The sequence below is a fragment of the Pleurodeles waltl genome, chromosome 6 (assembly GCF_031143425.1).
Source record: "Pleurodeles waltl isolate 20211129_DDA chromosome 6, aPleWal1.hap1.20221129, whole genome shotgun sequence".
NCBI lineage: Eukaryota > Metazoa > Chordata > Amphibia > Caudata > Salamandridae > Pleurodeles > Pleurodeles waltl.
In genome coordinates this window covers 43,913,209-43,933,576 of record NC_090445.1, presented here as the reverse complement: position 1 = coordinate 43,933,576, position 20,368 = coordinate 43,913,209, and the positions used below count along the sequence as shown (strand labels likewise).

The 20,368-nt window shown below is 48.2% G+C and overlaps 1 protein-coding gene across 1 annotated transcript in view; it reads right to left on the bottom strand.

Moving 5' to 3' along the window:
• The window catches only part of LOC138299143 (complement factor B-like), a 196,360-nt gene that overhangs the window by 43,453 nt on the left and 132,539 nt on the right, over positions 1-20,368 (bottom strand). The window contains exons 13-15 of the mRNA XM_069237202.1: positions 19,700-19,871; positions 13,414-13,493; positions 12,675-12,775 (exon numbers count right to left, since the gene is read on the bottom strand). Of these exons, the coding sequence (XP_069093303.1) occupies positions 12,675-12,775; positions 13,414-13,493; positions 19,700-19,871 (353 nt within the window). The remainder of the gene's footprint in view (positions 1-12,674; positions 12,776-13,413; positions 13,494-19,699; positions 19,872-20,368) is intronic.

Sequence of the window (20,368 nt, the reverse complement as noted above, 5' to 3'; positions counted from 1 at the left end):
CTCTGAGGTTATGCCTACTGCTCTGCCAAGCTACCAAGGGGGTAAGCAGGGGTTAGCTGAGGGTGATTCTCTTTTACCCTGACTAGAGTGAGGGTCCTTGCTTGAACAGGGGGTAACCTGACTGTCAACCAAAGACCCAATTTCTAACACAATCTGTCTCCTAAATAGTACCAGGGCCAGGTCCAAGAATCTTGTTTTTACCGATCCAGCCACTGATCCAGCATACAGTCCCATCAGACATGCCGATGGGGACTGATCCAGTTCCCTTTGCAGCAGCGTCCCCAGCTTGTCCAGCACCTCTCCCCAGGCATGCCGGATCTCGGAACAGTGCCACAGCATGTGGTCCAGGTCCGCATCTAGTTCCCCACACCTGGGGCATGCTCTAGTTTCGCCTCTGTAAATGATGTTTAGTCTATGTGGGGTGAGGTACGTCCTGTGTAGGTAGTTGTATTGGATATAGCGCAGTCGTGTGTTTCGTGATACCATCTTGGGGTAGGACAGTGCTCTCCTCCAGGCCGAATCCGTAAAGTCCTCCCCAGTGTTTTTTCCCAGCGTTCTCTCAACGCCTGTAACGCCACCATGGAGCATTCCATTTGGGCCTTATATAATTTAGCTACCAGGTGGGATTCATCGCCCTGGGTTAGGAGGTAATGAACCTCGGGTTCTGCGTTGACAGTGTCCCAGAGTGATTTTATGCGGTGTGTAAGGTATTGATACGATAGGAACCTCCCGTCTGGGACATTATTTTTATCGGACATGTCTGTGAAAGTTCTTATGATCCCGTCCTGGAAGAAATCACCAACTGTCTGTACCCCGGTCCGCTCCCAGACTCCCAGCCCTGTGGCTCATTAGTGGTTTATCTGGCGAGATTTGTACCAGCACTGTTAACAGAAGGGCTGGTGAATAAGCTACTCCCACCCCTACTCGTCTCGAGCAGCGCCTCCAGCAGGTTGCCGCAACACTCATTAAGGCGCTTTGCTCCATGCGCGCTCCACTCCGAGCAATCATGTATGCAAGTATCTTGCCTATATCCTGCACACCAGCGTCAGTGCATCTGTCCAGTTGGCCTCTTCCCCTTAACCAACCGGCTGTCCACTGGAGTTGGCAGGCCAGATAGTATAGCTCAAAGTCCGGCACTCCCAGACCCCCCATGAGTACCGGCCTAGTCAGGGCCGATAGCGATGTGCGCCTCCGGCCTCCATCCCACACCAGATCCCTAAGGTGTGTATTTAATTCATGGAACCATGTCGAAGGCATGAGCACCGGGAGGTTGGCAAAGAAGTAGAGAAGGCGTGGGAGCATGATCATCTTAGAAAGGACACCCTAGCTGATATGGTTAGTCTGAGTGATCTCCAGAATCTCGCCGAGGACTGGAGCGAACGCAACGCCTTGCCCAAATTACCCTCGCGGAGGTCTTTTAAATCGTGAAACACCTGTATTCCGAGGTACTTAAAGGTGCGCGGAGTCCACACTACATCCCCGGGGCAAGAGGAGGGTCGCTCACTGCCCTCTACCATGGGAAAGACAAAGGTCTTACCACAGTTCAGACGAAGTCCAGAGACAGCACCAAAGTCATCTAATATTCTCAATGCCCTAGGTAAACCAGTCTCACCATTTCTCAGATAAATTAATACATCGTCCGCATAAAGTGAAATGATGTGTTCCGTTTGTCCCCACTCCACTCCGTGTCCCTTTCCTTCCATCTGGAACCAGGCTGCTAGTGGTTCGATTGCCAGGGCAAACAACAAAGGGGATAATGGACCTCCTTGTCTAGTTCCCCTGTGTAAGGAAATACCTCCTTGGCATGGTTACCCCCTGACTTTTTGCCTTTGCTGATGCCAAGTTATGATTTGAAAGTGTGCTGAGGCCTGCTAACCAGGCCCCAGCACCAGTGTTCTTTCCCTAACCTGTACCTTTGTTTCCACAATTGGCACACCCTGGCATCCAGGTAAGTCCGTTGTAACTGGTACCCCTGGTACCAAGGGCCCTGATGCCAGGGAAGGTCTCTAAGGGCTGCAGCATGTCTTATGCCACCCTGGGGACCCCTCACTCAGCACAGACACACTGCTTGCCAGATTGTTTGTGCTGGTGGGGATAAAATGACTAAGTCGACATGGCATACCCCTCAGGGTGCCATGCCAACCTCACACTGCCTATAGGTATAGATAAGTCACCCCTCTAGCAGGCCTTACAGCCCTAAGGCAGGGTGCACTATACCATAGGTGAGGGCATAAGTGCATGAGCACTATGCCCCTACAGTGTCTAAGCAAAACCTTAGACATTGTAAGTGCAGGGTAGCCATAAGAGTATATGGTCTGGGAGTCTGTCATACACGAACTCCACAGCACCATAATGCCTACACTGAAAACTGGGAAGTTTGGTATCAAACTTCTCAGCACAATAAATGCACACTGATGCCAGTGTACATTTTATTGTGAAATACACCCCAGAGGGCATCTTAGAGATGCCCCCTGAAACCAAACCGACTTCCAGTGTGGGCTGACTAGTTTTAGCAGCCTGCCACACACCAGACATGTTGCTGGCCACATTGGGAGAGTGCCTTTGTCACTCTGTGGCTAGTAACAAAGCCTGTACTGGGTGGAGGTGCTTCTCACCTCCCCCTGCAGGAATTGTAACACCTGGCGGTGAGCCTTAAAGGCTCACCCCCTTTGTTCCAGCACCCCAGGGCACTCCAGCTAGTGGAGTTGCCCGCCCCCTCCGGCCACGGCCCCACTTTTGGTGGCAAGGCCGGAGGAGATAATGAGAAAAACAAGGAGGAGTCACTGGTCAGTCTGGACAGCCCCTAAGGTGTCCTGAGCTGAGGTGACTCTGACTTTTAGAAATCCTCCATCTTGCAGATTGAGGATTCCCCCAATAGGATTAGGGATGTGCCCCTTTCCCCTCAGGGAGGAGGCACAAAGAGGGTGTAGCCACCCTCAGGGCTAGTAGCCATTGGCTACTAACCCCCCAGACCTAAACACACCCCTAAATTGAGTATTTAGGGGCTCCCAGAACACAGCAAGATAGATTCCTGCAACCTAAGACGAAGAAGGATTGCTGAGCTGAAAAACCTGCAGAGAAGACGGAGACACCAACTGCTTTGGCCCCAGCTCTACCGGCCTGTCTCCCCACTTCAAAAGAACTGCTCCAGTGACGCGTTCCACAGGGTCCAGCGACCTCTGAAGCCTCAGAGGACTACCCTGCATCTAAAAGGACCAAGAACTCCCGAGGACAGCGGCTCTGCTCCAAGAAAGAAGCATCTTTGCAACAAAGAAGCAACTTTGAAAGAACACACGTTTCCCGCCGGAAGCCTGAGACGTTGCACTCTGCACCCGACGCCCCTGGCTCGACTTGTAGAGAACCAACGCTACAGGGAGGACTTCCCAGCAACTGCGAGCCTGTGAGTAGCCAGATTTGAGCCCCCTAAACCCCACAGCAACGCCTGCAGAGGGAATCCAGAGGCTCCCCCTGACCGCGACTGCCTGCTTCAAAGACCCGACGCCTGGTAAGGACACTGCACCCGCAGCCCCCAGGACCTGAAGGATCCGACCTCGAGTGCAGGAGCGACCCCCAGGTGGCCCTCTCCCTTGCCCAGGTGGTGGCTACCCCGAGGAGCCCCCCCCTTGCCTGCCTGTTTCGCTGAAGAGACCCCTTGGTCTCCCATTGAACTCCATTGCAATCCTGACGCCTGTTTGCACACTGCACCCGGCCGGCCCTGTGCTGCTGAGGGTGTACTTTTTGTGCTTACTTGTGCCCCCCCGGTGCCCTACAAAACCCCCCTGGTCTGCCCTCCGAAGACGCGGGTACTTACCTGCTGGCAGACTGGAACCGGGGCACCCCCTTCTCCATTGAAGCCTTTGCGTTTTGGGCACCACTTTGACCTCTGCACCTGACCGGCCCTGAGCTGCTGGTGTGGTAACTTTGGGGTTGCCCTGAACCCCCAACGGTGGGCTACCTTGGACCCAACTTTGAACCCTGTAGGTGGTTTACTTACCTGCAAAACTAACAAACACTTACCTCCCTCAGGAACTGTTGAAAATTGCACTGTGTCCAGTTTCCAAATAGCTTATTGCCATTTGTGTGAAAACTGTATATGCTATTTTGCTAATTCAACGTTCCTAAAGTTCCTAAGTGAAATAGCTTTCATTTAAAGTATTGTTTGTAAATCTTGAACCTGTGGTTCTTAAAATAAACTAAGAAAATATATTTTTCTATATAAAAACCTATTGGCCTGGAATTGTCTTTGAGTGTGTGTTCCTCATTTATTGCCTGTGTGTGTACAACAAATGCTTAACACTACCCTCTGATAAGCCTACTGCTCGACCACACTACCACAAAATAGAGCATTAGAATTATCTATTTTTGCCACTATCTTACCTCTAAGGGGAACCCTTGGACTCTGTGCATGCTATTTCTTACTTTGAAATAGCACATACAGAGCCAACTTCCTACACCCTGTATACAGGGTAAGTCTCAGAAATTATTTTACCCGTTCTCACGCCAGTGGAGTCGTGTATAGCAGATCCACCCAGCGCACCCAGCCCTCACCCATCCCCATCTGGAACACCACTGAGCGCAGGAAATCCCATCGTATTGAGTCAAAGGCTTTTTCAAAATCTATAGTCAACAGCATCGACCCATCGGGTTTTGCAGCTTGTGGCATATGTAAAAGATTAAACAGGCGTCTCAAGTTTAGGGAGGTGCTTCGCGCTGGGATAAATCCATATTGGTCTTCATGTATTAGATTGGGGATGTAGCTGAGGAGTCTGTTGGCCATTAGTTTACTCAGAATTTTAAAGTCACAGTTTAACATTGACAGCGGTCGGAAGTCTGTCACTGAGAGCTCACCTGTGTTCTGTTTGGGCAGAGGGACCACTAAAGCTTCTCTCAGTGTCCCTGGTAGGGAACCCCGTTGGAGAGCCTCCGCATACATTTCAGCTAGTCTGGGAGCCAGCAGTGCGGAATACGTCTTGTAGAAGTCAATCGGAAGACCAACCGCACCCGGGGTCTTCCCCGCCGCCAGCTGTTCTATGGCCTCTTTTACCTCCTCTAATGTCACTGGTCCCCCTAGGCTATCCCCGTCCTGTTCCGTCAGAGTGTTCAACGGTAATGCCCCCAGGTAATCACTGAACCTTTCGATTTCCAGGTTCTCCGGCTGTCTGTACAGGTAGGTGTAGTAATCCATAAAGGCTCCATTGACCTCATTAGGTGTATGTTTATGTAGTCCCTTCGCATCTTTTACGCTCACTATAGGCATCCCCTCTCCTCCTGGTCTCACCAACCATGCTAGCATCCTCCTCGACCTGCCTTCCTTTGCTTGTATTGAGGTTAGGTACCTTTGTGTGTTGTGACATCTTAACTGTTCCTCAGTCTTAGCGTGTGAGTCCTTCGCCTCTCTAAGTCTATCACATCCTAGGGCAGTTCTGCTCTCTTTCTTTTCTTCTTCGTGGATGGTTTTGTCTAAACCTATAAGCTCACGCTCGAGAGTGCGCATAATCCCAACTGTCTGGCTCATGCAATGCCCTCTTACTGCTACCTTTAGCGTTTCAGATTCCACCCCTCTAGTTGACGCCGAGCCCAAGTTGGAGGCGACATGATCTGTGAGAAAGGAACGCAATGTCTCCCTATATGCTTGGTCCTCTAGTGCAGCTGGGCCCAATCTCCATAATGGTATAGGGGGTCTGTCTCTAGTTGCTCGCCATGTGCAAAGCAGTGGGTTATGATCAGATAGGGTGCGTCCCAGATATTCAGTGTGGGTCATGTTCTGTGCTAACGCTGCCAAGCAAATCACCCTGTCAATTCTGGTGTGTAACTGGTGTAAGTGTGAGAAGTAGGAGTCCCTATCTTGCGGATGTTGCGGTCGCCATACATCCACCAAACCCCAGCCCCGAACCCATTCCTCCATGTGTTAAGCTATCTTATGCATTGTTGCTCCAGCCAGTGGTGGGGTGGAGCGTTCCAGCTCAGTATCCAATACACAGTTAAAATCCCCTGCCAATAACAGCTCCCCCCCCCTCCGGCGCGTGAGATGACTCGATAAGCGCTGCATGAAGGGAAGGGTATCTGGTCCTGGTTGGGCGCATAGATACTGCTAATGGTAATTGTAACTCCATGTAGTATACCTTCCACAACCACAAACCTGCCTTCTTGGTCTATGTCTACAGCTTTGGCCTCAAAGGGGACCCCTGCTCTTACCCATATCAGTGCTCCACTAGCATAGGCCGAGTACTTGGTAGCAAATATCTGTCCCCTCCACCTGCAACGGGGTTTGTCTACTTCGGTGGTGGTAAGGTGAGTTTCCTGTAGCATAGCAATGTGCACCCCCGCCGTTTCAAGTATGATAACACTCTGTACCTTTTAGAGGGCGATCCCATTCCCCTGATATTCCAGGTCAGAAAGTTGTATTCAGCCATACTAAATGAATTAGGGTGAAACTGAGATCTGTCGCGCCCCTATGTGTCCCCTCCTCCACTTCTTGTTGCGAAGGATTGTGTACTACGTTCATAGTATTCCCATCACCACCAGAAAAATGCAAACGTAAACCCCAACTCCCGGACCCCGGGGCACCTCTCGAAATGTAGGTTGCCCATAACACATTGCAAAACTGAAGCAATAACAGCAAGTTAATTAAAGTTCTCACCATCCTGTCTCGTGGCTGAGAAACTGGTGGGTGGGGGTGGATGCGTGTCCGTCGGGGCCTCATTCATATGACACTCCTCACCTCGTGTTCAGGTTATGGACCGTTTAACCTAGCTCGTCTGCCGTCAACGGATCTCTTGAGCCGCTGGAGCCCCCCTCGGAGGACATGCATCCACGATCCGAGTCTCCACTACCGCTATCAACCAATGGAGTGCCTCCACAAACGGAGGCAACCGCGTTCAGTGCGTCCATCCTGGCCAGTTCCTTTTGGGCTGTGGTTGGTCTTGTCCGCGATCTGTTTCTGTTTCGCTGTCTCCTCTGGCCCCTTCGACCCGTGCGGTCCGTGCTGGCCACATGGTCCCTCCGCCATTCCCTTCGACTCCAGCCACTCCCATGTCTCCTCAGGTGTTTGAAAGAACATGGTTTTGCTGTCCAGGATTACCTTTAGTTTGGCCGGAAAGAGAAGGGAGTATGGTATCCCAGCTTCTCAGAGTGTCCTCTTCACCGTCGTGTATGAGGCCCGTTTCATCTGCACTTCCATAGTGAAATCGGGAAACAACGTCACTGTGACATTTTCGACTCTGAATGGTCCAGACTCTCTGGCCCTTTGGAGTAGGGTATCTTTTTCCCTGTAGTGCATTAGTTTGGCTATCACCACCCTTGGTGGGCTTCCCGGTGGCAGTGGGCACGAGGAGACTCTGGGGGTTATTACAAATTTGGAGGAGGTGTTAATCCGTCCCAAAAGTGACGGTAAAGTGACGGATATACCACCAGCCGTATTACGAGTCCATTATATCCTATGGAACTCGTAATACGGCTGGTGGTATATCCGTCACATTTGGGACGGATTAACACCTCCTCCAAAGTTGTAATAACCCCCTCTGTGTGCCCGCTCCAGTGAGAAGAAGGGCGAGAGAAGCTCCGGGGCTACGGACGTGCGCAGCCATTCCTCAAGGAACTCTACCATGTTTGGTTTCTCGACACCCTCAGGGAGACCCACGATCCATATATTATTTCTGCGGCTTCTCCCCTCTGCATCCTCCACCCTACGTTCTAGGTGTTGTGCTCGTTCAGTTAGGTGGAGGACCGTAGCGGCGAGGCTGTCCTGTTTCGGTGCGAGCTCTGTCAGTGTAGTCTCTTTCACTCTGTCAGCTAATTTGTGGTGGTCGGCTCTCAGCAGACCCAATTGGACCACTACCTGGCTGATGTCATGTCTCAGAGTGTTTTTTGTGTCTTCTATTGCACCTAGGATTTTGTCAAGGGTGGTCTGTACCGTGGATTGTGCGGGGTCCTCCATCTTCTCTTTGTCGTGGTCTCTGGTGGTTTTACGGCCCTGGTTTTTGCCTCTTGTTCCGTGCCTGGTGGTCATCCTGGACATGTAAATCGTACTTCAATTGTCAAGAAGGTGGGAGATTACTCAGTGCCTCGTCCCTAGGCTTGTAGGTTCACCTCCAGCTGTTCTCCACAGCATTGACACTGTGTTCTTTTGCAATGGTTCTGACCAGGGGTGCACCAAACAGCAGCACCAATCAGTGCTGTCTATCTTCAGCGAAGTGCCATGAGCGCCCCTTAGGAGGTCGTGACAACAGACCAGTCGTCTTCCATGAACAGGCACTGTTTTTAAGACTTGTCTATGTGTATGACCCCAGCTGTCGTGGCGCTGTATGGTACTGCACTCTGCCCCCAGGCCAGTCACCTCTGCTCCGCACCGTCAAGGCAGGGCCTTGGTCAAGTTAGGATTGTGCTCTTGTGCGCTCCGTTCCGTGGGCCTCTGTCTTTCACCAACGGGCACGTTCTGACTCACCACCGTGGCCCAGGGCAGGCCGCCAATTTGCCACTCAGTGTGCACCCTCCTGGTTCCCCCCATGGCTGTAGCCCGCTTGCCTCAAGGATATGGGTCTAGTCCAATTCTCCCTCCATTCCGCTGCGTTGGCTCTGCCCCAGCAGCCCAGTATGTCCTCTCCAGTATAGGCCCCAGGCTTGAGCACCCCTCAGTAGGTCGAGACAATAAACCAGTCGTCTTCCACAAACAGGCACTGTTTCTAAGGTTTGTATATGTGTATGACCCCGGCAGTTGTGGCGCTTTATGGTACTGCTCTCTGCCACCAGGCCCGTTTCCCCCGCTCCGCTCCGTAAAGGCAAGGCCTTGATCAAGTCAGAATTGTGCTCTTGGGTGCTCAGTTCCGCGGGCCTCCGTCTTTCACCAACGGGCACGTTCTAACTCACAGTCGCGGCCCAGGGCAGGCCGCCAATTTGTCACTCAGTGTGCACTCTCCCAGTTCCCCCTAGGGCTGCGGTCCACTTGCCTCAGGGATGTGGGTCTAGTCCGATTCTGCTTCCGTGCTGCTGCGTCGGCTCTGCCCCAGCAGCCCAGTCAGTCCTCTCCAGTATAGGCCTCTGGCTCACCAGAAGTGATAGCGCTCCCCCGGGCCGGGCCGCGACATCCGTAGGGTTGCACCTCCAGGGGTCTCAATTTAAACCACCAAAATGCAGCCGTTGAGGTTCCTACGCGGCTCCGCGGGCATCCAACAGCAGGTCGGGCCCAAGATTAGGCCATGTCGCCCCACACAGTGTCGCCACTCCACTCCTCACTCCAGTGCCACTCTTCCTAGGTCAGTCATGCGCACCAGGGTTTACCACTATAGGCCCGGAGCCTCCTCCAGCGCGCCGGCCAAGATTGGCACTCCTCCACGGACCCCGGCCCCCGCTCCATTCCTCTCGCGGCACCCGCGGGTTAGGACAGCCGGGAGGCCCTGGCCCCGGGTCCCCGCCGCCGCAGCAGTCCTCCAATCACCAAGGGCCAGGGGAGGCACTCCAGCCAGCCCGGCAGGCACGGGCACGCCGGAAGCCCTCTGGGAGTGCGAGCCGCTCCTCGCATCTTCGTCCAACCTCCGCTGCTCAGCAAGGCACCGTCGCACCTTGCAGGCCAGTCCGGGCTAGGCCTCCAGCCACGCCCGGTCCACTCTTGAAGTCGTCCGCGGGCGCCTCTGAGTTCCCAGGCACTAGACGGCCGCTCCCCACCGGCGCCTCTGTCTACCTCTGCACGGTCCAGTTTACTGACTCACAGGGGGAGTAGATTCAGGCAGGATTCTGTTAGGCCCCGACAGAGCCTCGGGATTATGCGTCCGCCATGTTGGTGTGGTTGGCCTCGCCCCACAAGCCATAATTGACTATTTTGAACACAATGCATGCTCCATTGATTCTTCTTCCACGCTCTGGGAGGCATTTAAAGTGGTTGTTCATGGGGCATGTATCGCTAAACATGCCAGAGTGCTCCAGGCATTGATAGGGAGCTCAAACAACTGGAGATGAATATACACGCGTTAGGACTCCAATTTTTTGCTACCAACAACATGATCATGCTAGCGTCCCTCAGGAGTATATTATTAGAATATGAAGAGGCAGCATTCAGGGAGATGCATTATCTTGGCAGAGAGGCAGTGGCTTGGCACTATTGTGAAGGGAACAAAGCAGGTAAGACACTCACCATGCTACTTCACAAACCTTGGGCTAGCGGCTACCACATTCTGGAGCTAGTAAATGGTCCTGCCACCTAGTCCTGTTACTTTGATGCCATACAGCAATTACTTTGGCTAGATGATACACACCACCAGTTTTTAGATGAGACTTTCACAGCTGAGGATATTGTGCAGGTTATCCAGGGCATACCTGGGGGCAAAGCACTGGACCTGGATGGCTTAACTGTAGTCTTTTATAAAGAATTTGCTCCAATTCATGCGCTCCATCTTTTGGACAAGTACGAGGAGTCCCCGGCATGCAGTGTACTCCCACCTTCCCTCCGAGAGACTAATTGTCACTGTATTGAGTCCACTCAGTACTGCGACTCCTTGAAACCACAGTCCGTGCAGACAGTGCGCATTCCAAGGGTGCTGGTGCATCCTGTGTACTGCAGTATTGCTGCTGGCTCAATTATGAGCAGGGGGACAATGCTGCCAGACCTTTCCCACTGGGCTGATGGGCCGGAACCTTGGTTTCTGCCAGTCAGCCCAATGGGAAAGTTGTAATGGGGCTGGTCGGGAGACTGCCAGCACCATGGCGGTGTCCTCGTCAGGAGTTTGGCGGTCAGATGTTTCCGACCGCCAAACACATAATTACCCCTAAGTTTTTATCTCAGGCATAGTGGGCTTCAGGAAATAGTCACAAGATATCTTGAGACTCAAAACTTCTTTAGAGAAAACAACTTGTAACGTTCTTGCAAACACGAGATGGCTGGTGAGTGCAGAATATGTGAATAAACAGCAAGACAAGCTACAGACCAATAGTTAGATGATAAGTGACATTTTCCTTTGCATCTCCAGAGGAAGCAGAACACTAAGAGGGAAACATCTCTACGAATCCACCATGAGGAGTTCCTTCTCAGGCAACATCCTAAAAATCTGTAACTCACATTCAACAAATAAGTGGGTAACTAATTCTCTTAAAGTATTTAAAAGTAGCAAGAAGAACCATCTTCCCACCTGCCAAAACAAAGACCTGCTTATTCCTATGCATAAACTCTCCACCTTGCATAGACAAATCTGACCAATGTTGTTGCGGAAATTGTTCTAGGAATGTGGTAGCACTATAACAGCCGTTCTTAACATTTCTACCACTGTGGACCCCCATTGAATCACTACTGGAAACCAGGGACTCCTGCCTAAGCAATTTCTATGATTTGAATCTCAAAACAATATACAAAAATCCAGAAACAATTATACTTCAAATAGATCTGAAATATTTTATTTAATTCACAAACAAAAACATGCTGAAGTCTAAGTTGTTATGTTAAAGGGAATGCTGGAGCTTTTAAAAAAATTCGTTTTATTTCTGAAGATGAAGCAATATGTTAGACTCTAGCATATCACTTTGTTTTTTGGCTCCTATTCCATGCTCTCATTTCATCAGTGCATGCTCGTGCTTAATGTGAGGCCAACACTTGTGAATAACAGATTCTGTTTGCTGTAAATGAACTGCTCCCATGCTTTATTAATCTGTTAATATTTGCAGAACCACCAGGGGACTGTTAAGAACCACTACATGTGGAATCACTTTGTCTAAGTTATCATTACTGGATGCTAAACTTAGTTTTTCCATTTTCTTATATCGGGTTTTCAAGCTATTCATAAAAGATACATTTATAGACAGTGAATATGTATAAATACATATCATATACCAGTTTATCCTGAAAATATAAGATGGATCCAGCCTAATGGACCTACATAGGGTACCTCTTTTCCACAGTGATTAGTGGACCAGGCGTCTACCCTCTACTATTTTCCCCGGGCTTTGCCTTTGGTTTAAGTCAGGCTACAAGTGTATGCACGGATGACAGTACAGAATCAATAGAAAACAGTAATAATGGTACACATGGAAGATGTGAGAGCACAAAGCCTTGCATTAGCCATGCAGAAGGACATGGTGGTACATCTAGCTATGCTCATGTGGCACAAGTGTACATCAGAAGTTACTGTAAGTCTGGATATAAAATGGGCCTCCCGGTTTTACGATATTTAGTTTTATAACATTTCCATCTGTATTTATCCATATTCATTTGTTGCCCATCGTATTAGTATTTATTCAAATTTAATTTGTGATTTGTGAATACGTGGAGTCAACAATCTACATTTCCACATTTATTTAACTGATAAGCATGCACTCATACCTTGATGCCTTTCACGTTTTAGCAGATTTAGCAGACAAACATAGCAAAACAGTACACCCACAGATAAATATTAGCAATTTGCTGGAAATATATTTTAACATATGCCTGTATTTAAGGATATCATACTTAGTTTTTTTAACTATCCATGCTGTCTACCTGCTAATATTTTGTCTTGGAATTCACAACAGACAGCATGGAAAGTCACTCATTAGAAGCACAATTTTCAGTAGTTTTCCGCTTTTAAAAATAAATACAGACATGAAACACATTGATTTCTGTCTGTAAAAATCAGTAAAAATGTAAACCTGGGAGCATTGATTATAAATAAAGGAGCACTACCTTGGACTGCATGTCCATAAAACCTGTTCCATACCTGGTCTCCAGTTTTAATTGTCACATCTTTCCTGGTTAGCTGGTTGTCTTCTTGTGTAATGAACATGGCTTCGACAAGCCCCCACTTCAGCAGTGTCGCCTCTGCAGGGAACAAAACAACAATGTATACTGAAAGCTTTGCGATTATCGCTGCCCTCCCTTTGCCAAACTTTCACTCTCACAATCTGGAACAATGCAAGTAGGTCAGTGGCTCCCAATCTTTTGACTTCTGTGGACCCCCACTTTATCATTACTGGAACCCAGGGACCCCCACTGAGTCATTACTGGAATCCAGGGACCCCCTACTGAGTCATTACTGAAAGCTAGGGACCTAATCTGTTAATATTATTTAATTTTCTAAGCAGCCTCGGACCCCCTGAGGAGGCTTCGCGGACCCCCAGGTGTCCCCGGACCACAGGTTGGGAACCACTGAAGTAGGTAATATAATATGGAAGTACAATAAAAGAGATCTCTCCTAGGCAGATCTGAGGAGGAGAGGAGACTAGGGCTTCAGCAAAGCATTACCAGGTTCAGGGCCATATGTCCAGACATAGACAGATCAAAGTGAAAAAAACAATCCTTGGCTTTCCTCTCAGGCACTGAACTTCTCTCTTGTTAACTGGCTGGCATAAAGTCTCTTTTTTCTCGCCCAGAATCACCAAAATGGTTACTCAGTCACATAGAATTTCTCATATTGGTGCATGTGAGCCTCAGACAAGTTACTGTGTTCCAACACTTACCGTGCTCATCGCAGGTGGTCTGTGCAACTTTTTTCCTCAAAGCTCTGGTGGTGCCTTCTGTGCAGGGGATGCAGATAGGCCTGTAGAAGAAAGATGGAAGTTAGGGCAGGGTCCTGGTGAATGCACACTGCAGAGTGAGGTGTTAGGTGGATGCATGGAGATTAGAGGCAGTTATGGACACTACCCAAATATCTAGCCAATTTTTTACATTCTTGCACCTTAAGCAGGCATTTGCAGGCCTGCCACAGGAGTCCATTATTCGCATAAAGACGTCCTGGCTATATCAGCTATATAAAGAAATCCTCAGTGCCCAGGCATCTAAAACAATCATTATGGGGGTGATTCTAACTCTGATGGGCGGCGGAGGCCGCCCGCCAGAGTTCCCCCCTCCAGAACACCGCTCCGCGGTCGTAAGACCGCCGCGGTGATTCTGGGTTTCCCACTGGGCTGGCGGGCGACCGCCAAAAGGCCGCCCGCCAGCCCAGTGGGAAACACCCTTCCCACGAGGAAGCTGGCTCCGAATGGAGCCGGCGGAGTGGGAAGGTGCGACGGGTGCAGTTGCACCCGTCGCGAATTTCAGTGTCTGCTGAGCAGACACTGAAATTCTTTTTGGGGCCCTCTTACGGGGGCCCTGCAGTGCCCATGCTATTAGCATGGGCACTGCAGGGGCCCCCGGGGGCCCCACGACACCCCATACCGCCATCCTGTTCCTGGCGGGCGAACCGCCAGGAACATGGAGGATTCTAATGGGCAGCGGAAAACCGGCGGGAGACCGCCGGTTTTCCACTTCTGACCGCGGCCAAACCGCCGCGGTCAGAATGCCCTGCGGGGCACCGCCAGCCTGTCGGCGGTGCTCCCGCCGACCCTGGCCCCGGCGGTCTATGACCGCCGGGGTCAGAATGACCCCCTATATGTTGGGGCAAATTCACTGAAGCCCTTCGATCCGATTGTTTTGATAATTGTGTCAGAATACTCGCACCTGGTAATCCCTGCACGTGGTATTCCTTCTGTTTACAATATGCAGTGTCTGGAAGGAGAAATAAACATGGGAATTGCTGTTTCTGCACCAGTACGCCCTTGCTTTTCTCATGTTCATGGCTCTTTTCTTAATGTACCTGCCAAAAATGTTTACAGGGCAAATTACCTATGGAGTGCAGTTGTGCTGTGTAACTGGTAATTAACAGGTCACTCGCAATAAGGGCCTTTGAGTGATGTGAGTTATATGTCCCTTAGGAAGGACCTCAAAATAAAGCAGGTGAAGCTTTCTGGACTATGGGTTATTGTAGTAATAAGACAGCAATGTCTACTCCATTGTGCGTCAGAAAATAGACCCAAATCTAAATCCTATTTATTATGGCCCGCTGTTAGACCTGCCAGTGTTAGGGTGATCTGTCTCTGAAAACCTTTGTCTTTTATCCGCCTTCTATTTGGCTAAAGTTGTTTTTGTTGGCCTTAGGACTTTGTGTTCTCCACCGCTGCTAACCAGTGCTAAAATGCTTGTGCTCACACTGGGAAACATGGTAAAATTGGCTTACCCCTGATTGGCATAATTATTTTACATGTAAGTCCCTAGTAAAGTGGTATACCATATACACAGGGCCTGTAAATTAAATGCTACTTGTGGGCTGGGGGCACTTATTATGCATCCACTTAAGTAGAGCCTTATAACCTATCCCAGTTCTACTGTTGCGGCCTGTATGCAGTTTTAAACTGCCAATGTGACTTGGCAATAAGGCCAGGCCTTAAACTCCCTTTTAACTGCATATGCTTCACCTGAGGTGGGCCCTGCGTAGCCCATAAGACTCTGTATGTGTAATTATTAGGTTGGACATTGTCTTTCTTAAGTTTTGCATGTCCTAGTAGTGAAAAACTCCAAAATTTGTTTTTCACTACTGTGAGGCCTACCTCTCATAGGATAACATTGTGTTGCCTTATTAAATATAATAAGTGCTACGTTTTGAATGGGAGCAGGTAAAGATTTCATGTTTGATGTCTAGAAAGTTGTCATTTAAAATCCTCTTTAATGGTAAAGTTCGATTTTCAGTAACAATTTTTAAAATGCCACTTGTAGAAAGTTGGCACTTTTCTGCCCTATTTGGTGTTTGCAGCCTGTTGCTGGGTCACATGACTGGGGGTAGTTGGCAGTTAGATATTGTATATTCCTTCCAGGCAGCCACACAATATAGGGATTAGGTGTGCCTGGATGGGACATCACTAGCAGAATGGATGGACAGAGCTGGGCACAGACTTCACACAAAGGACTTCACACCACTTCATTGTTGAAGGTGTCAGACCAAAGCCAGGGCAGCGGAGGCAGGAAACTCCAAGCACTTCAAAGGGAATTCTCTAAAAACTTATCCTACTTCAAAGAAGCCATCAAATATAAAAATAGGACTCTCAGACGTACTCTTCAGTTCACTTTCTGGGCCAGTGAAAGGACTCTTAGGGGGCTGTCTGCTGCTGTGTCCATCAGAAGACTGCATTACACATGGTAAATAATACCCTCTTGGCCACAGATAGAGGAGGCCTTTGCCTCCTGATATCACTGGACCTTTTAGTTGCCTTTCACACAGTCCACCATCCTACCCTGATGTTTCGAATAGGATTTACAGGCAATGTCCTTCACTGGTTCTTCTCCTAGCTTTACAACCAGCGCCAATTTGTCACATGGACACCTCCAGGTCCCAGAAGATCCCTATCATCTACCTAGTCCACTGGTTCTTCTCCTAACTTTACAACCAACAACAGTTTGTCACATGGGAACCTCCAGGTCCCATACGTTCCCTATCATCTGCCTAGCCCCCCCATGGTTCCATACTGTTTCCTGTTATCTTCAACCTCTACATGGAGCCATTTGGTGCTCTACTCACAGATAACATTGAGTCACCGTTCAAAAGTCTCCTTTCCTTCAGACGTACAATGACGCAAACACAGCCTGCACATCTTGTAGACATGGCCGCTCAGTCCGTACCTGAAACTCACAGCAACCAGCACAGATTTCCTGTTCAGGCTAAATTAAATTAACTTTGACTACTTTGAAGGCCACATCACTTGGCTTCAACATGGACATCAACCTCACTCTCAAAGAGCACAGTGCTAAAAAATAAGAAACATTTGCAGAGCCAATAGCTCTCGCCTATGTAAGAGCTATTGGCTTTCCCAATGTGTTTTAGCCATTTTGTTCACCATGGCTAAAAGTCAGTGGTGTAGAGGAGAATGGCATGGAGGTGCGTAGAGTGTTGTAGAGTGGAGTGGCAAAGAGTGTCATGTAGAGGTTTGCCATAGTGTGAAGTCACGTAGATTGGACTGGTGTAGAGTGCATTGACATAGAGTGTCACAGAGTATAGTGGCGTTGAGTGCAGTGGCATTGAATTCAGTGGTGTACAATGTAGCATCACAGAATACAGTGGTGTACATTAGAGTGGTGCAGAGTGGAGTGGTTCAGAGTAGAGTGGCGCAGAGTAGAGTGCAGTGGCATAGAGTGTGCAGAGTGGAGCGTCCTAGATTTGAGTGGTGCATAGTAGAGTTGAGTGGCATAGATTGCAGTGGCGTAGAGTGTATAGTAGAATTTTATGGCATAGAGTGCAGTGGCAAAGAGTGGTGCAGAGTAAAGTAGCATAGAGTGGTCTAGAGTAGAGTATAATGTGGTAGAGTGCAGTGCCAAAGCATGCGGTGGCGTAGAGTGGCATAGCCTAGAGTGGAGTAGTGCACAGCAGCATGACAGAGTCCAATAGCAGAGAGTGCAGTGTTGCAGAGTAAAGTGTCAGAATGCAGTAGTGTAGAGTGGAGTAGAGTGGTGCAGAGAGCAGTGGCATAGAGCACAGTGATGCAGAGTAGAGTGCAGTGGTGAAGAGTGCAGTGACAGAGTGCAGTTGTGTACACTGCATTGGCATAGAGTGCAGTGGGTAAGAGCAGACTGGTGTAGAGTGGAGTGGCGCAGACTGGATTAGAGTGGTGTAGAGTGCAGTGATGTATAGTAGATTTTTTCAGAGTAGAGTGAAGTGGGGCAAAGTGGAGTGATGCAGGATAGAGTGCAGTTGCGTAGGGTGGCATAGAGTATAATGGCGTACAGTAAAGTGGTGTAGGGTTCAGTGGCATAGAGTGCAGTGGTGCAGAGTAGATTACCATGGCATACAGCGGATTGGTGTAGAGTGCAGGGGCTTAGAGTTGAGTGTTACAGAGCAAATTATATTGGCATGGAGTGTAATGACATAGAGTACTGTGGTGTAGAGTGGAGGTGTGCAGAGCAGATTGGTGTGGCCTAGACTGGAGTGATGTAGAGTGCAGTGGCGAAGAGTGCAGTAGTGCTGAATAGAACGGCGAAGAGGGCATTGGCATAGTAGAGGGGTACAGGGTACAGTAGAGAGGCGTAGCCTGAAGTGGCGCAGAGTGAAGTGGCTTAGAGTGGTGCAAAGTGCAGTGGAGTGGTATAAAGTGGATTGGTGAAGAGTAGAGTGCAGTGAATGTGGAGTGGTAAAGAGTAGAGTAGAGTGGGGCATTCATGGTGTGATAGCACACTGCCATTACAGACAACACATTTTCAATAGAAATGACCATTACATTTGCACAGACATAGTTTTACTAATAAAACTATACAGTGCACAGATGAAAATGTGTGGAAATTGCATCACCTAGTGTAATGATTTGTTTTGATCATATTAAAGTATTTGTTTCCAACACCTTAGAAATAACAAAAAATATGCTTCATTTGTGTTCCTAATTCTGATATATTCTGAAAAACGTACACAGTTCATTTAAATGTTGTTGTGTGCTAGGAAAAAATACGTTTTCATACCCCCAGTAGCTAGCAAGATTGTCACATAAATCCTCTCACTTTGAAGTCAGAGAAAGAAAGGAAAACAAGCACCTACGGAAGCCAGCACCTGGCATTTGACCTCAGTCTTTGAATGCACACCAAATGTGAAGAGATAAGAACAAGATTCACAAGTCTGAAGGAAGGGAGCACTCAGAAGGGTACTGTAAATAAGGTTTAGGCAATAGAAGGTACAAACTCAAGCTGGTCAGCCTAAAACAAATAAAGCCAAAAAATGGAAAGCAAGAAAACGGGAGTTACAAATTACAAAGCCAATGTCAAGCAATGGACAGAATGCATTCCTAGGTCAGCTTTCAGAATGTCCCTAAGGTGTCTTTAGCAAACTAGACAGCTGTAGTATCTGTTAGGCTGTGACCTAAAAATGGTCTGGTACCAGTTCTCTCTTTTAAAGAAAAAGGTCAAACCGTTTCTTCTTGAACGCAACTACAGAACTGCTATTTAAGCCCTCATTCTTCCACATCTAGATGGTGATAACACACTACTTTATTGCCACTCAGACTCCACACTGGCATCCTACACATCACAGACCGTCTCAGCCAGGACCTGAAGAAATATAATCACATCACCGCCATCCTGATGGAAGGCAATTGCTCCCACCCCCCTTGCCGCCCACACCACCTTTAAAACCAGCTGCATCATGTACAGAACCATGACTACCAGCAACCCCATTTAGCTTGTAAACAAGCTCACTATATCTGGTGGTTATTGGCACACCCACAGCCAGAACACCACCAGTCTGCCGACTAAAAAGTGTAAGAATAAAAGAGAAGCCAGCAGACCTTTTCTATCTATGATTCCCAAACATTGCTCTATGTATTTGGTCAGGAATGATCCATCTGTAACAGTTCTCATGCAAGCAATTCCTCCCCCTTGCTTCTATTTATTTGAGGCTGGTTGCATAGCTAGTGATGAAAAGCAAACTTGGGTGAAACATCTTCTAAGCTCTTTTATTTGAAGTGAGCCCCACTCACCTTTAAAATAAAATACAAAGAAATATCACCTTATTGCTCAGCTGGCACAGTTGAATCTATTTTTTCCTTTGATTTTAAATGTATAAAACATGTGTAAAGAGTGCAAGAAGAAAACATGTTTGGAATGGACATTGAGGTTTTAAGTAAAAGATTGGGGTATTTCTGAGTTGCGGCCTGCTGCTAGGAAGTTTCTACAAGTTTAGTGGTTTCCCTCATTGATAATCTATTGCAACTAGTAAGTAACTGTTTTATTTGTTACTTTCTGATGACAATCCTAGCACATTCCCTTTTATCACAGGATAGTCTGTCACCTACCTTCCTTTAACTACACATCATTTATCTTGCCTTCTCCGTCATACTACAATCATCTGCCTGTTTCCTCCAACAGTTCAACCACCAGCACACGACTGAACCAAACAAAATCTATTATCATGCTCTTAACCTCCTCCCCTCTAAATTAAACTCTAAAGAGTTCACTCACCTGACTTTGGAGCTGAATTCTATCTTTTCTTCTTTTCCTCCTGGTTTTTTGTTCATATCACCAATTTCCACCAAAGCAATGTCATAGTCATAGAATTCTGCAATTTTCGGCTTCTTGGCGTTGACATTATAATTAGGATGGGATATGACATTTATTACTTTATACCGCTTCCCTGTGAATGCAAATACATCACCATGTATTACACATGAAACACATAAAATAATTCCTGTGATGCACCACAAAAGGCAGCTCTACTGCAATTCGAGTGAAAAACAAGCTTATCTGAAACTACTCCGGAGATACACATATCTAACTCAACCTGAAAATAAATGCCTTTTTTATTGACAAATAGATGATTCTAATACCCCAGTAAAAATTCTGAAATATTGTTGAGGGAGTTAAAGAACACAGGGGCTAGCTTGAGGACTCTGAAAACCAAAACACTGATTATTTCAGTGTTGCTATTGTCACCTATTTTAAACATAACATACACAACTTTACAAATGTGTGTTTGATAAATGTTCTAGAAGAATCCAGAGTTTGCGCAACACCAAGAGAAAGCAAGATCTCATGGGCCAACATTGTTTTTAGGTCAGGCCTACCAGACAGCTAGCTGTCTGTTGCAAAAGACTTTTTGTTAACTTACCAAAAGGTTATCCCAACAGAATG